Raw genomic sequence first — 18,269 nt, forward strand, 5'->3', positions numbered from 1 at the left:
CTTATCTATCCTAAAGTTTTTCAAAAGCTACAGCACTGACCAACTTCTTCTTGTCCTCAACATGTTCCAGCACAATGGCCTATTCCATGCTAGCCTCACATTTATCAATGTCCCTCTCACTGATGAACACTGAAGCAAGGTATTCATTAAAGACTTCCGCATCTCCTCCAAACCCAGGCACACGTTTCACCCTTCATCCCTGTGCAGTCATACCCTTATTCTAGTTATCCCCCTGCTCTTCACGTGCATGTAGAATGCCTTGGGATTTTCCTTAATTCTGTAAATGGAGTTTTTCTGTAAAGTGAGTCTTCAGGTTCCTGTACCTCTTTCCCAATGTGATAGTAATGAAAATAAGGTATGTCTTGGATTGTGAGGGTCCTTATTGATGGATGTTGTCTTTTTGAGGCACAACCTCTTGAAGATACCCTCAATGGTGCAATGGGTTGTGCCTGTGAAGGAGCAAGCTGAGACTATAACCCTCTTTGGCTTCTTGTGATCTTGTGCATTGGATTGCCCATTTCAGGCCATGTTGCAACCAGTCAGAATGTTCTCCACATCTGTAGAAAACTGCGAAAGTCTTTGCTAACATACGAAATCTCAAGTTCCTGATGAAATAAAGCCTCCTTCTGATTGCAGCAATATGTTGGGCCCAGAGTAGATCCTCCAAGATGCTGACAAGCAATTGGATCCTTATCTTCCTCTCTGGGAGACCACAACCAACACAATTTCCTCCTCACTGACCATCAATACAGGTGCACCTCAGGGCTACATGCTTAGCCCACCCTACACCCCTATCCTCTCTATTCTTACTATACCCACGACCATGTCTAAACACGTCTTCAACACTCTCTATAGGTTTGCCAGTGACACTGCTGTTGTTGGTAGAATCACAAATGGTGACGAGGAGGCATACAGGTCAGCTGGTTAAGTGGTGTTGTGATGACAACCTTGCACTCAGTGTCAGCAAATCCAAGGAACTAATTGTGGACTCTGAAGATGAAATCAGGAGAACAGGCTCCAAAACTTGGGCCTCTGTAACTCCTTCTGCAATCCTTGACTCCCTCATCAGAAGACCTCCATCAGTGCAGATCAAAAATAGCATCTCCTCATTGACAGTCAACACTGTTGTGCTTCAAGGCCGCAGCTTAGCCCACTGTTCTGCTCTCTCTACACCCATGACAATGTGGCTAGGCACTGCTCATAAACTTGCTGGCAACACAGTTATTGTTGGCAGAGTTTCAGAAGGTGACAAGGAGGTGTACAGGAGAGAGATCACCTGGTTGACTGATGTTACAACAACAAACCTTACACTCAACATCAGTAACATCAGGGAACAGATTGTGAATTTCAGGAAAAGGACGTCAAGGGAACACCCAACAGTTCTCATCAAAGGATCAGCAGTGGAAAGGATGAGCAATTTCAAGTTCCTGAGTACCAGCATCTCTGAAGATCTAACCTGGGCCCAATGTGTTGATGCAGTTACAAAGGCATGACTCCACCTATATTTCATTAGGAATTTGAGGAGATTTGGTATGTCACCAAAGACTCTCGCATATGCCTACAGATATACCATGGAGAGCATTCCAGCTGCTGCTTGCATCACTATCTGGTACGGCGGGGGGCCACTGCAAAAGGTCGGACAAAGTTCAGAAAGTTGCAAACTCAGCTAGCTTCATCATAGGCAGTAGCCTCGTCAGCATTGAGGACATCTTCAAATGTGATGCCTCAAAAAGGTGTTATCTATCATTAAGACCATAAGACATAGGAGCAGAATTAGGCCATCTGGCTCATCGTGCCTACTCCACCATTCAATCATGGCTGATCCATTTTTTTTCTCGTCCTCAACTCCAGTTCCTGGCCTTCTCCCCGTTACCTTTCATGCCATGTCCAATCAAGAACCTATCAATCTCTGCCTTAAATACACCAACGACCTGGCCTCCACAGCTGCATCTGGTAACAAATTCCACAAATTCACCACCCTTTGGCTAAAGAAATTTCTCTGCATCTCTGTTTTGAAAGGGCTCCCCTCTATCCTGAGGCTGTGCCCTCTTGTCCTAGACTCTCCCACCATGGGAAACATCCTTTCCACATCTACTCGGTCTAAGCCTTTCAACATTTGAAAGGTTTCAATGAGATCCCCCCTCATCCTTCTGAATTCCAGCGAGTACAGACCCAGAGCCACCAAACATTCTTCATATGATAACCCTTTCATTCCTGGAATCATCCTTGTGAACCTCCTTTGGACCCTCTCCAATGCCAGCATATCTTTTCTAAGATGAGGGGCCCAAAACTGTTTACAATATCAAGGTGAGGCTTCACCAGTGCCTTATAAAGCCTCAGCATCACAACTTTGCTCTTATATTCTGGACCTCTTGAAATGAATGCTAACATGGCATTTGCCTTCCTCACCATTGACTCGCCCTGCAAGTTAACCTTCAGGGTGTTCTGCACAAGGACTCCAATGTCCCTTTGCATCTCAGATTTTTGGATTTTCTCCACATTTAGAAAATAGTCTGCTCATTTATTTCTACTACCAAGGTGCATGACCATGCATTTTCCAACATTGTATTTCATTTGCCACTTTCTTGCCTGTTCTCCTAATCTGTCTAAGTCCTTCTGCACCCTACCTGTTTCCTCAACACTACCTGCCCCTCCACAAATCTTCGTATCATCTGCAAACTTGGCAACAAAGCCATCTATTCCATCATCTAAATCATTGATATACAGCATAAAAAGAAGTGGTCCCAAGACTGACCCCTGCAGAACACCATTTGTCACCACTGGCAGCCAACCAGAAAAGGATCTTTTTATTCCCACTCACTACCTCTTCCCATCAGCCAATGCTCTAACCATGTTAATAACTTTCCTGTAATACCATGGTCTCTAAACATGGTAAGCAGCTTCATATGTGGTACTTTGTCAAAGGCCTTCTGAAAGTCCAAATATACAAAATCCATTGCATCCCTTTTATCTATCCCACATGTAATCTCCTCAAAGAATTCCAACAGGTTAGTCAGGCAGGATTTTCCCCAAAGAAAACCGTATTAACTTTGTACTATCTTGTCCTGTGTCATCAAGTACTCCCTCACCTCATCCTTAAAAATTAACTCTAACATCTTCCCAACCACTGAGGTCAGGCTAACTGGTCTATACTTTCCTTTCTGCTGCCTTCCTCCTTTGTCAAAGAGTGGAGTGACATTGCAAATTTCCAGTTCTCTGGCACCATGCCAGAATCCAATCATTTCTGAAAGATCATTCCTAAAGCTACCACAATCCACAACCTCCTTCAGGACCCTAGGATGTAGTTCATCTGGTCCAGGTGACTTGACAAAGGGTCTCCGCCTGAAACGTCGACTGTACCTCTTCCTAGAGATGCTGCCTGGCCTGCTGCGTTCACCAGCAACTTTGATGTGTGTTGCTTGAATTTCCAGCATCTGCAGAATTCCTGTTGTTTACCTTTAGGTCTTTCAGCTTTTTGAGGACCATCTCTCTTATAATAGTAACTGCACCCACTTCTCTTCCTTCACACACTACATCAGGCATACTGCTAGTGTCTTCCACAGTGAAGACTGATGCAAAATACTCATTTAGTTCATCAGCCATCTCTTTGTCCCTCGTTATTATTTCTCCTGCCTCATTTTCTAGTGATCCTATATCCACTCTCAGTTCTCTTTTATTTTTAACATACTTGAAAAAACTTTCACTATCCACTTTGATATTATTTGCTGGCTTGCTTTCAATATTTCATCTTTTCCCTTCTAATGATTTTTCTAGTTGCTCTCTGTAGGTTTTTTTAAAAATTTCCCAATCGTCTATCTTCCCATTAGTTTTTGCTTTGTTGTATGCCCTTTCTTTTCAGAGTCAGAATCAGGTTTATTATCACTGGAATGTGACATTAAATTTGTTAACTTAGCAGCAGCAGTTCAATACAATACATAATCTAGCCGAGAAAAAAAATTAATAAAATAAAAAAATAATAAATAATCAAGTAAATCAATTATGTATATTGAATAGATTTAAAAAACATGCAAAAACAGAAATACTGTATATTAAAAAAAGTGAGGTAGTGTCCAAAGATTCAGTGCTCATTTAGGAATCAGATAGCAGAGGGGAAGAAGCTGTTCCTGAATCGCTAAGTGTGTGCCTTCAGGCTTCTATACCTCCTACCTGATGGTAACAGTGAGAAAAGGGCATGCCCTGGGTGCTGGAGGTCCTTAATAATGGACGCTGCCTTTCTGAGACACAGCTCCTTAAAGATGTCCTGCGTTTGTAGGCTAGTACCCAAGATGGAGCTGACTAGATTTACAACCTTCTGCACCTTCTTCCAGTCCTGTGCAGTAGCCCCTCCATACCAGACAGTGATGCAGCCTGTCAGAATGCTCTCCACAGTACTACTATATAAGTTTTTGAGTGTACTTATTGACATGCTAAATCTCTTCAAACTCCTAATAAAGTATAGCCGCTGTCTTTCCTTCTTTATAACTACATTGATATGTTGGGACCAGGTTAGATCCTCAGAGATCTTGACACCAAGGAACTTGAAGTTGCTCACTCTCTCCACTTCTGATCCCTCTATGAGAATTGGTATGTGTTCCTTCATCTTCACCCCATGCTGTCTGGAAAGCCGCGTCCAGAGGGATCACCACCATGCAGTTGAAAAACATCAAGAAGTGAAACTATGAAATTTGGAACCCGGAACATACGAACTCTGATGGATAACCCAAATTCAGACCGACCAGAGAGGAGAACTGCCTTTGTTGCCCGGGAACTCCAAAAATTCAACTTTGACATTGTTGCTCTGAGTGAGACCCGCAGAGCTGGAGAAGGGCAACTAAAGGAAGAGCAAGGTCAATACACCTTTTTCTGGAAAGGACTTGATCCTGAACAACCGAGGATCCATGGAGTAGGTTTTTCCATCCGAAACAGCCTACTTCAGAAGCTGACAGAGCAACCACTGGGAATCAACGAATGTCTCATGACTCTGCAAATCCAGCTTGTCAAGAACCAACACGCCACCATCATCAGCATCTATGCTCCAACTCTGGATGCTGAAGATGAACTTCTATGCCCAACTTGACCACGTCCTTGCCTCTGTTCCCAACAACGACAAGATAATTCTCCTAGGAGACTTCAATGCCAGAGTCGGGAAAGATCATAGGCTCTGGACTGGAATAATAAGCAAGGAAGGAGTTGGCAAGGTCAATGCCAATGGAACATTCCTCCTCACCAAATGTGCTGAACACAACCTGGTGATTACAAACACCCTATTTCGCTAGAAGAACAGGCACGAAGTCTCCTGGCAGCATCCAAGCTCCAAACACTGGCACCTCATCGACTACATCATCGTATGATCTCGGGACCAACAAGATGTACTGATAACAAGAGCTGTTACTGGTGCTGACGAGTGCTGGACAGACCATCGACTCATCTCGTCCATCATGAGAATGAAGATTCGGCCCAAAAGGAAATACCAAAATCAGCACACTATTAAGAAATTTAATGTTGACATCCTTCAAGACATTAGCCATGTACAGAAGTTCCAACAAAATCTTCAAGAATTTGCCTCAACAAATCCCTCCATCTGTAGAAGAACACTGGAATCAATTGAAGAACGCTATCATCACATCCTGCAAAGAAACAACTGGGTTCAAGACGAAAAAACATCAGGACTGGTTCAATGATAACAACTCTAACAACGCATTGGCGAAAAGAGAAAAGCTTTCATTACCTTACAAAATGACCAACAATCGGCTACCAAAAGGAAATGCTATCAGGAATGCAAGGCTGCAGTCTAGAAGAGCACCCGAAACCTGAAAAACCAATGGTGGAGGAAGAAAGCTCAGGAAATCCAACAACTAGCAGACGCCAATGACACTCGAGCCTTTTTCAAAGCAACTAAAGCTATTTTTGGCCCATCCACTCTCGGTCAACCCCTCTCAAAAGCAAAGATGGTTCAACCATCCTGAAGAGCAATGCTGACATCAATTCTAGATGGAGGGAACACTTTGAAGATCTTCTGAATCAAACCATCTCATTTGACAGGAATGTGATTAACAACATTCCAAAACAGCCCATTGACGACTCCCTAAGCAAAATACCAACACTTGAAGAAGTCAAGGAAGCCATCAAAATCTTGAAAAACAACAAGGCCGCTGGACTCGATGGAATACCAGCTGAGGTCTACAAAATTGGAGGTAACCCATTTCATTACCAACTGCATCAACTTCTCATCAAGATCTGGATAAATGAAGATGTACCAGCAGACTTTAGAGACTCAGCAATGGTTACCATCTACAAAAGGAAAGGCAATTGATCCAAATGCGGAAACTATCGTGGAATTTCCCCGTTAGCAACAACAGGAAAGATCCTCACCCGCATCATGAACAACCGGCTCAAGCCTTTAGCCGAGAAGATCCTTCCGGAGACACAAACCGGTTTTAGACCATCACATGGAGCAATCGACATGATCTTCACAATGGGACAACTACAAGAAAAACGTCATGAACAACTTCAACCTTTGTACATGGCAATCATCAACCTCACCAAAGCCTTTGACTTGGTATCAAGGGAACTCCTATGGGGTGTCTTATCCACCTATAGATGCCCTGAAAAGTACATTCAAATCCTGAGACTCCTCCACGATGGCATGCTTACCACAGTCATGGTCAGCAACAGTAACTGTGAGCCTTTTCAAGTTAGATCAGGAGTAAAACAGGGATGTGTAATTGCCCCAACTTTGTTCACCATCTTCATTGCAACAATCATTCACATTATCAAGGACGACCTACCCCTAGGAGTCGAAATTGTCTTCAGTACAGACGGCAGACTTTTCAATCTTGCCCATCTCAAATCCAAAATGAAGACATCCACGAGTTCCCTCATCGAGTTCCAATACGCAGAGGACAACAGTGTTGCAGCTCTCTCAGAAAACCACCTACAACAGATTCTGACTGCCTTCAACTGTGCATAAACGAAACTTGGACTTACCATCAATTCCAAGAAGACTCAGATCATCTATCAACCGTCACCAATTGAGACAAATCGGATAGAACCATCAATTCAATTTGGCGAAACAACCCTGGAAAACGTCGACCACTTTCCGTACCTTAGAAGTCACCTATCCTCCAATGTCGACCTTAAAGACGAGATCCAACATCGTCTTAAATTCGCTGGAACAGCTTTTGGACGTCTCCGAATAAGAGTCTTTCATGATCATGACATCTGAACAGACACCAAAATGTTAGCGTACAAAGCAGTGGTAATCCCAACACTCCTGTATGCATCAGAAACCTGGACAACATACCAACAACATCTTCAAAACATCTTAAATATCAGCTGGGAAGATAGAAGAACCAACATCAGTGTGCTAAATGAAGCAAAAACAACAAGCATTGAAGCCTATGGCATCAAGAACTAACTAAGATGGAGTGGTCATGTTGTTGGGATGAAAGACGAACGTCTGCCGAAATAAATCTTCTCCTCCCAGCTTAAAGAAGGCAAACGTAAGAGAGGCGGACAACAGAAGAGATTCAAAGATGTCTTAAAAGCCAACATGAAGAAATGTAACATCGACATCAACAATTGGGAAACCAATGCCAAGGACAGGAAACTCTGGCAAGCCATCATCCGAGAAGGAACAGCAACTTTCGAAGCCAACACATGTGCAGAATTAGAAGAAAAGAGAAGAAAATGGAAAGAGAGGCAGCAACAACCAGAGCCCGATCTACCATCTGGAACTACCTGTCCTGAATGAGGAAGAACTTTCGAAGTCAAGATTAGACTCATAAGCCACTTGACAGCCCTTAAGTAGATCAACAGAATGAAGACCATCATCCTCGACCTCGAGGGATAGCCACAACGACAAGCCTTCCTGAAGTCCACAATCAGCTCTTTCATCTTACTGACGTTGAATGCCAGGTTCTTGCTGTGGCACCACTCCACTAGTTGGCATATCTCACACCTGTACGCCCTCTCGTCACCAACTGAGATTCTACCAACAATGTCAGCAGATTTATAGATGCCATTTGAGCTATGCCTAGCCACACAGTCTTGTGTATATAGAGAGTAGAGCAGTGGGCTAAGCACACACCCCTGAGGTGCGCCAGTGTTGATCGTCAGCGAGGAGGATATATTATCACTAATCCACACAGATTGTGGTCTTCCGGTTAGGAAGTCGAGGATCCAATTGCAGAGGGAGGTACAGAGGCCTAGATTCTGCAACTTCTGAATCAGGACTGTGTGAAATATGGTATTAAATGCTGAGCTCTTGTTGATGAACAGTGAAACAATATTACAAGTGTAAAGCTCAGCTATATTGGCTCGTATTTATCTAGGGGAAACCCCGTCCGCTTCCCACCTTGTCTCCTGGTTATGTCGGTTGCTGTATAACTGCCACCTGATTCAGCTACAAACATCAATCATCAGCCAGCACACAATGTACATTTTACCAATTACACTTTATAGATATTACTAATTATATGAGATTAATAGAAGTTCAATACAAAAAAAGGAATGGAAAAGGCGCCAGACTTATCAAAGTTCAATTTCTTCGTGCACACGTCGGAGCTCGGGGACCTCTTCGGGACCACCCTGACCCCTTCGACTCGCAGCTGGGGACCACCCTGACCCCTTCGACTCGCAGCTCAGGACCACCCAGACCCCTTCGACTTGCAGCTCGGGACCACCCAGAGTAATCACCCTGAGCTTTTCCACACATCCGTCGTCCTCACGGTCTCTCCTCCAACTCCCCACCAAAACCCCCTGGTACCCAGCCATATGCGAGAGCATATCACCCCAAGAAAGAATAACATGGACACCCATTGGTTCATTTACTCTGCTATCTGTTATAACCCAAGCAAAGTGCTAGCTACAGACTTTCTCAGCATTTAACATAACAAAGAAGCCATTTTAATTAACATACGCAGTAGCATAAAAGATTAACATAACAAAGAAGCCATTTTGATTAAGATACACAGTAACATAAAAGAAGAAACCCCTTATACAAAAAATAAGAGACATCTTAGGAATCAAAGTTGGCAGTGAAAACATCAATAATTTCAGATATGCGGATGACACTGTGTTAATTGCAAGTACAGAGGAAGAACTACAAAACTTAATTGATATAGTTGTTGAAGAAAGTGCAAAAATGGGTCTGTCTATCAATTGCAAAAAGACAGAATGTATGAATATATCCAAAAAGAAGGAGAATCCTGTCTGCAGGCTGAAAATAAACGGGGAAAGACATAAAACAAGTACAGAACTTTTGCTACTTAGGAAGCTGGGTGACATCAGATGGCAGATGCGACATGGACATCAAAAGAAGAATAAGGATGGCAAAAGACACCTTCATGAGAATGAAGAGTATACTGACCAACACTGAACTAGGCATGACAACCCACCTCAGAGTACTGAAATATTACGTTTATCCAGTTATGTTATATGGATCAGACTGTTGGACAATATCTTGTAAGATGAGGAAACGAATTGAAGCAGCAGAGATGTGGTTTTTGAGGAGGATGCAAAGAATATCATGGACAAAACAAATATCTAACGAGGACGTCATGAACAGAGCAAGCACAAAAAGAGAAATAATGTATGAGGTCATGAAAAGGCATTGTAACTTCATTGGACATGTGATTAGGAAAGAGGAGTTAGAATGCATGGTAATTATGGGAAAGATTGAAGGGAGAAAGCAGAAGGAAAGCAAAGACAAATGATGATGGAGACAGCAGCCAGAGAAGTGGAAATGAATACCAATGAATTGATCCACTTGACCCGAAACAGGAGTGTGTGGACCATGGTAGTCAAAGCTCAATCTGGGCATGGCACCTGATGATGATGATGATGATAGTTGATGAAACAGCATCCTGATGTAGGTGTTTGTGTTGTCCGGGTGGTCTAAAGCTGTGTGGAGAGCCATTGAGATTGCATCTGCCGTTGACCCATTGTGGCGATAGGCAAATTACAATGGGTCCAGGTCCTTGCTGAGGCAGGAGTTCGGTCTAGTCATGACCAACCTCCCAAAGCATTTGATCACTGTCGATGTGAGTGCTACTGGGCGATAGTCATTAAGGCAGCTCACATTATTCTTCTTCAGCACTGGTATAATTGTTTCCTTTTTGAGGCAATTGGGAACTTCCATTTTTAATATAGCTTTGACTTCCCTTGTCAGCTCTGGTCGTACTATTGTACCATTTGAGTATGTCTACATTTTTGGAATACATAAGTCCTGCACCATCCTCATTTTTTCCAGAAATGCACGCCATTGCTGCTCCCTGCCAGCAGCTCCTTCCAGTTTACTTTGGCCAATACCTCTCTCATACCAGTGTAATTTCCCTTACTCCACTGAAATATTGCTACATCAGACTTTACTATCTCCCTATCAAGTTCCAAGTTGAGCTCAATTATATTGTGATCACTCGTTCCCAAGGTTCTTTTACCTTAAGCTCCCTAATCGCCTCCAGTTCATTACATAGCACCCAATCTAGTATAGCTGATCCATTTGTAGGCTCAATGACAAACTGATCAAAAAAGCCATCTCCTAGGCATTCAACAAACTCACTCTCTTGAGATCCATTACCAACCAGATTTTCCCAATCGATCTGCATTTTAAAATCCCCCATGACTACCATAACATTGCCCTTTTGACTTGCCTTTTCTATTTCCTGTTGTAATCTGTGGTCCACCTGCTAGCCACTGTTGTGAGGTCTGTATATAACTGCCATCAACGTCCTTTTACCCTTGCAGTTTCTTAACTCAACCCACAAGGATTCAACATCTTCCGATCCGCTGTCACATCTTTCTACTTATTTGATGTCATTCTTTACCAGTAGAGCCACATCACCCCTCTGCCTACCTTCCTATCCTCCAATATAATGTGTAACCCTGGACATTCAGCTCCCAACTACAATCATCCTTCAGCCACGATTCAATGATAGCCATAACATCATACCTGGCAACAAGATCATCCACCTTATATCTTATACTACACACATTTAGATGCAACACCTTGAGTACCATATTTGCTCTCCTTTCTGATTCTGCATCCCTAATGATTTGATACTCAGCCTGTTGGCTGCAACTAAGTTCCATCACCTGCCTGCCTTTCCTGACAATCAGACTGCACGCTATCTTTACTTTTTTACCATCCGTCCTATCCTGAGTCTCTTCACTTCAGTTCCCACCTCCCTGCCAAATTAGCTTAAACCCTTCCCAACAGCTCCAACAACCCTGCATGTGAGAATATTGGTTCCCCTCGGGTTCAGGTGAAACCCATCAGTTTCGAACAGGTCATACCTCCCCCAGAAAAGATTATGGACCCCCATCACCCAGGACATGTTGTGTCTTCTCATTGATACCATCACTGAAGAAGTACAGGACCCTAAAGACACACAACATTTTCTTCCCCTCTGCTGTCAGATATCTGAATTGACAATAAACCCATGAGCAGTACCTCACTATTTTTTGTCTTTTTGCACTACTTATTTCATTTAGTTTTTATGATATTTCATGCCATATGTCTGTGATATTAAACCTGATTCTGACTCTGGTTTTACCCAAATGTTTCTCTAAGCTATGCTTTATACATGATGCCTCACACCCGTGCTTAATGAAAGAAACCATGGCACGTACCTTCTTCATCATCCTGTCTACCTGTATGGCCACTCTGATGGACCTATGAACTTGGTCTTGGTGTCTGCATTCTTCAGTATTTCCCAGTGCATTTTCATACTTTGAGCATCTCCTACCTTTCCCAAAATCATCACTTTGCACTTGCCTGGGCAAAACTCCACCTGCTATTCCTTTTCCTACAGCAATTCTGATTTGATTCCACAACTACAGACTCATTTTCAAACCTCTGCACTCAAAATTATATGGATTTCAGCAAGGCATTTGATAAGGTACCCCATGCCATGCTTATTGAGGAAGCAAGGAGGCATGTGATCCAAGGGGACTTTGCTTTGTGGATCCAGAACTGGCTTGATTACAGAAGGCAAAGAGTGGTTGTAGACAGACCATATTCTGCATGGAGGTTGCTGACCAGTGAGGAGCCTCAGGGATCTGTTCTGGGACCCCTTCTCTTCGTGATTTTTATAAAGGACCTGGATGAGGAAGTGGAGGGATGGATTAGTAAAGTTGCTGGTGACACAAAGGTTGAGGATGTTGTGGATAGTGTGGAGGGCTGTCAGAAATTGCAGCGGGACATCGATAGGAAGCAAAACTGGGCTGAGAAGTGGCAGATGGAGTTCAACCCAGATACAGTAAGTTTGAGGTGGTTCATTTTGGTAGGTCAAATTTGATGACAGAATATAGTATTAATGGTAAGACTCTTGACAGTGTGGAGGATCAGAGGGATCTTGGGGTCCAAGTCCATAGGACACTCAAAGCTGCTGCGCAGGTTGACTCTGTGGTTAATAAGATGTACGATGCATTGGCTTTCATCAACTGTGGGATTGAGTTCAAGAGCCAAGAGGTAATGTTACAGCTATATAGGACCCTGGTCAGACCCCACTTGGAATACTGCACTCAGTTCTGGTCACCTCACTACAGGAAGATGTGGAAACCACAGAAAGGGTGCAGAGGAGATTTACAAGTATGTTGCCTGGATTGGGGAGCATGCCTTATGAGAATAGGTTAAGTGAACTGGGCCTTTTCTCCTTGGAGCGACGGAGAATGAGAGGTGACCTGATAGAGGTGTATAAGATGATAAGAGGCATTGATCACGTGGATAGTCGGATGCTTTTTTTCTCAGGGCTCAAATGGCTGACACGAGAGGGCACAGTTTTAAGGTGCTTGGATGCAGGTACAGAGGGTATATCGGGGTAAGTTTTTTACGCAGAGAGTGGTAAGTGCGTGGAATGGGCTGCTGGTGACGGTGGTGGAGGCAGCTACAATAGGGTCTTTAAAGAGACTCCTGGATAGGTACCATGGAGTTTAGAAAAATAGAGGGCTATGGGTAATCCTTGGTAATTTCTAAAGTAAGTACATGTTCAGCACAGCTTTGTGAGCCGAAGGGCCTGTATTGTGCTGTAGGTTTTCTATGTTTCTATGATTGTTAGATATTGGTGAATAGTGTTATTAATTGTATAATATCTTATGAATCGGACTGTTATTTGTGACAGCTGACTCACTTTTTTTTTATCCTTTCCTAGCCATTCAGGTGAATGTTCTGGATATGAACACAGTGAGTGAATGGGCAAAGTTTACTGTGAACATCATTTCAGTATATAAGAGCAGAGACGAGAGGATTAAGCGAGCAGAACAATCTTTGTGGATAAATATGAAGGACTTGGCTTGCAAGTGTCCAAAGATCCAAATGAGCAAGAAATACCTCGTGATGGGGACCTTTGACAGCTTGTCTGAGAGGCTTGGAGGTCTCCTGGCTGATAAAAACAGCCTTGTCATTCAGTGGCGAGATGTCTGGACAAGACGACTTCGAAAATTCCAGCGCAAAGAGAAAAAAGGGAAATGTGGAAAAGCTTGATTGATCAGTTCTGGAGAAGCTTTAAGAGGCATCTTGAGCTGCAATTTCAACATACTTTGGGTTCAAAATACATCCTTCAGCAATTGCTGAAAGGTAAATTAGACTGTGACAAGGAGACAGGAGGCTATAAATGACATGATATTCTCCACAGCTTGTTACACGAACTGTTGGCTGAATATGCTTTGCAATTGAGCATTCCTTTTTTAAATGTGCCGATGACTCCTTTCTATGGGTAAAGGTCAGCCCACCATAGAAGGCTTGTTCTTTGACCCAAGAGCCAAGTTAGTATTTGACAGAAGGACATTCCCACCTTGTCCTGCCCGTTGTCGCCATCCACCCTCGCACCCTAAAAGCAGTATCTTTTTTTTTTGCCTGTTATGACTAACATTTGAGACAAGATGTGATAATTTATGTGAGGCCAACAGCTGTGCTGAACATAGAGTGTAAATATGGACTGGTTCCAATATTTTTAGAGCCAGATTGTTGGCACTCAGCAAGTGAATTGTTAACATTGTGCATTTTGAGCTGTGATTTCAAAATATCCAGTTTCAATTGGATTTCACAAAGTGCATCAGTATTGTAAAACTTTCAATCTGACACACAATCCTTCAGCATAATAACTCCTGCTATATTCCAGTGGTCCTTTGTCACACTGTCAGGGGAGCTATAAAGATAGTCACCTCAAAATCATCCTCTCAGAATCAGAAAATTACAAAGATATCAGCCTTGTCTAAGTGGTGCAACTATCAACTCTGAGTGATCTGTTAAAAATTATTCCAAGTTAAGATGTTCAAGGTCCCTTCCAGTTGAGTAGATCTGACCCTGGCTTCTTCTTGAAGCCCTGCCTACTTGCACATAGAGATCCTGGGATAATATTCACAACAGAGCAGACACTTCAGAACAAGTTGGCCTCAAACATTTCTGTTGATTGGCAGTGCCTTGAGAAGCCTCAGCATGTTTTGTGCAAGGGCTGAAAATTCTGCCTCTTTGGATTCAAGAAACGTAGTGCAGCATCCCTCAGTACTAACTACATAACCGTTCCTTCAGTACTGACCACTCGAACATAATCTCAGTATTGACCACTCAACCGTTCCCTCAGTACTAACCACTCAACCATTCTCTCAGCACTGACCACTCAAACATAACCCCAGTACTGTCCACTCGACCATAACTTCAGTATTGACCACTCAATTGTTCCCTCAATACTGACCACTCAACCATTTCTTTCGTACTGACCACTCAACTGTTCCCTCAGGACTGACCACTCAACTGTTCCCTCAATACTGACCACTCGACTGTTCCCTCAGTACTGACCACTCAACCATATCCTCAGTACTGACCACTCAGCTGTTCCCTCAGTACTGACGAGTCAAGCATAATCTCAGTACTGACCACTCAAACATAACCTCAGTATTGACTACTCGACTGTTCCCTCAGTACTGACTACTCGATCATTCCCTTAATACTGACCACTTGACCATAACCTCAGTACTGGCCACTGGACTGTTCCCTTAGTACTGACCACTCGACCATTCCCTTAATACAACAGTGAATTACTGGTTTATTATACACCCACATAGCTAGAATGAGGCTTGATCCACAGTCTATGAACTCGGAGGCAAGATCGATTCCTACTCAGACCCCGCTGTCACCAAGCAATACACATGTCTATCCCCTTCAGATTTTTTTTTTACCTTCTTCAGCAGAAAACTCCCATAATTATCCTAGAGCTTCCCAAGATCTTAAATTTGTTTGCACTTGTGCATGACAGAGAATGTTCATTATATGTCCTTATGTTCAGGGCCTTTGCACAGTTAAAGCCTCAGTGTAATATCCTAACACATTATAGACTGAATTAGCTAACCACTGGCTGAAAGTTCAAAAACATCTTTAATGTATTAAATTTCTGCTGGTTTTACTGATTAAAAAGGCATAACTCTGGAATATTGTAAACTGTATTAATACTGCTTTACTGGTGCTCCTGCATTTTGCATGTGTTACTCTGGATTCCCTGCATCTGCATAATCTTTATGTTAAAGTTGTTTTAATCTTTGATAAATGGACTTCATTCATTGTTTGCTGGTGTTGTACTCAAACACTGTGACTTGCTGAAAATTTGTGAATTATCAGTGAAATGCAGCACAATGCCATCTCATTGCCCTGTCAACTGGCATCTTTGGTGCCAACAATAAAGGTGCCAATGTCTTGTTGCCCCATTCCTCTTATTCCTGGGCTTTAATAGCCTAAGATTAATAAATCATATTTCTATTTCAGGCAGATACGTTTTTCTGAAGTAATTCAATGTAAAATATTTACATATGTTCAGTGCAGTAAATAACTCATTATTTGAGTTAAAAGTGAACCATTTTAGGCTCTGTTTAGAGGGAGATTTACTCTGTGTCTGAACCTTGTTGTCCCTGTCATGGAATGTGCGCAGACCCATGCAAAGGGAATATGTGACAGGATAGGCAGAGGGATCTTTACTCTCCAAATTTTTACTTAATGACAGTAGAACCAGCCAATCTCACTAAACTTGTCAATATATTAACTGGTGACCTGCTCAGTGTTCAGTTGATTTCAGTGGTGTTTGAACAGGGTGGTTATGGGATAAAACAGAAGCACATGATTTTACTAGGAATATTTGATGAAACAGCATGGACAGTGTAATTTCTCTAATGAAAGCCATCTGATGTGCTAGTTCAGGAGAGTAGTTTGTATTCCATCTCAATAAATGTATACTAGCAAGAGTGAGCAGTGACTTGAGCTGATCAAAAACCGCAATGGTGAAAGAAGTTACCTTGATGCGTCATGATTTCTGAGATGGCTTTCTAATCCCATTCATTACTTGTTAATAGGTTATCTATGACTTAACTTTGCCAGTAGATCTTCAGGTTACTTGTTAATACCTTATTGATGGTTTACCTTTGCCAATAGATCTGAATTATGATTATAAATAATTCTGACCACAATTCCAAACTGTTAGCCTAATGATCTAGGACTGCTATTCTTTCTACTTCACCAGTTATGTAAAGGCAAAGAACAGGAGTTTATCATTTTCAGGATAATAGAATGAAGCCCGCTGCATAGAATGGGACCTTTGTACACAGACATCACAGTGCATGCAATTAGAAATGCCATGATTGTCCTGGTGGGTATGCTGGACATTTCCATGGAGGCTCCAGAAATAATGCCACAAAGGTCCTAGTGTTCTCAATTGGCATTGCCATGAAGGAACTAAAGTGGATGATTAGAGCTGCCAAGATGGTCACAGCATGTGCAACCAAGAAGATTCTGGTGTACATACTGGCAGTGTAATTTCACCTGTGGATCCACAGTTGGATTTGAAGGCTAGCAACCAGCATCTTGTATTTCTGTATCATAAGCTCAACCTTCACTACTTGTTTTACATAGTCACCTGTTCCTTGTAACTGCAATTTTGGATTTACATTGAGCAGTCCAAAATATTCCAGTTATGTTAATTGAGAGGAAACTTAAAGGCTCTTGAGGCCACCGGGAACCCAGTTTATACCTTCATTGTATGCTTTTTTCAACAGTAGTGTAAGATCTGAATTCTGTAAATATGCATGAAAATATTTTACCTTATTTATAATATTTTTAATGTTTATATGGAAAAAATAAAACTTCACCAAAATTGTCTCTGTTCACTATTGATTGTGGAGAATTACTAGAATGAAAATCTGATTACCTACCATAATTGGTTATCATGCCCTGCTCTATGTTGAAGCCAATGTCCTGTATCAGACCATAAGACAGCGGAGCAGAATTAGGCCATTTGGCCCATCAAGTCTGCTCTGCCATTCAATCACGACTGATTCTACTTTTCCCTCCTCAGCCCCACTCTCCAGCCGTCTCCATGTAACTTTTGACACCGTGTCCAATCAAGAACCTATCAAGCTCTGCCTTAAGACACCCAACGACCTGGCCTCCACAGCTGCCTATGGTAACAAATTCCACAAATTCATCACCCACTGGCTAAAGGAATTTCTCTGCATCTCTGTTTTAAATGGACATCCCTCAACCCTGAGGCTGTGCCCTTTTGTTTAGACTCCTCCACAATGGGAAACATCCATCCCATATCTACTTTGTCTTAGACCATAAGACCATAAGATTTAGGAGCAGAGTAGGTCATTCGGCCCATCGAGTCTGCTCTGCCATTCAATCATGGGCTGATCCACTTCATCCAGCCAACCCCACTCCCCTACTTTCACCCCATACCCTCTGATGCCCTGGCTAATCAAGAACCTATCTATCTCTGCCTTAAATTCACCCAATGACTTGGCCTCAACAGCCAGTCTTGGCAACAAATTCCACAGATTTACCACCCCCTGACTAAAGTAATTTCTCCACATCTCAGTTCTAAAAGGACGTCCTTCTATCCTGAAGTAGTGCCTTCCTGTCCTAGAATCCCCTACCATGGGAAATAACTTTGCCATATCTAATCTGTTCAGGCCTTTTAACACTTGGAATGTTTCTATGAGAACCCCCCCCCCCCACACCCCGCATTCTCCTGAACTGCAAGGAATACAGCCCAAGGGCTGCCAGACATTCCTCATATGGTAACCCTCTCATTCCTGGAATCATTCTCTTGAAACTTCTCTGAACCCTCTCCAATGTCAGTATATCCTTTCTAAAATAAGGGGCCCAAAACTGCACGCAATATTCCAAATGTGGTCTCTGGAGTGCCTTATAGAACCTCAAAATCATATCCCGGCTCTTATATTCTATACCTCTAGAAATGAATGCCAACATCGCATTCGCCTCCTTC

At 42.6% G+C, this 18,269-nt stretch overlaps 1 protein-coding gene across 1 annotated transcript in view; it reads left to right on the forward strand.

The window, feature by feature from the left end:
• LOC134341227 (netrin-3-like) overlaps positions 1-17,112 on the forward strand; it is a 426,911-nt gene extending 409,799 nt beyond the window's left edge. Inside the window, exon 7 of the mRNA XM_063039061.1 lies at positions 13,152-17,112. Within this exon, the coding sequence (XP_062895131.1) occupies positions 13,152-13,483 (332 nt within the window). The 3' untranslated portion in view covers positions 13,484-17,112. The remainder of the gene's footprint in view (positions 1-13,151) is intronic.
• Positions 17,113-18,269: the final 1,157 nt, after the last annotated feature.

Source organism: Mobula hypostoma (genome assembly GCF_963921235.1).
Source record: "Mobula hypostoma chromosome 9 unlocalized genomic scaffold, sMobHyp1.1 SUPER_9_unloc_1, whole genome shotgun sequence".
In the NCBI taxonomy this organism is placed as follows: domain Eukaryota; kingdom Metazoa; phylum Chordata; class Chondrichthyes; order Myliobatiformes; family Myliobatidae; genus Mobula; species Mobula hypostoma.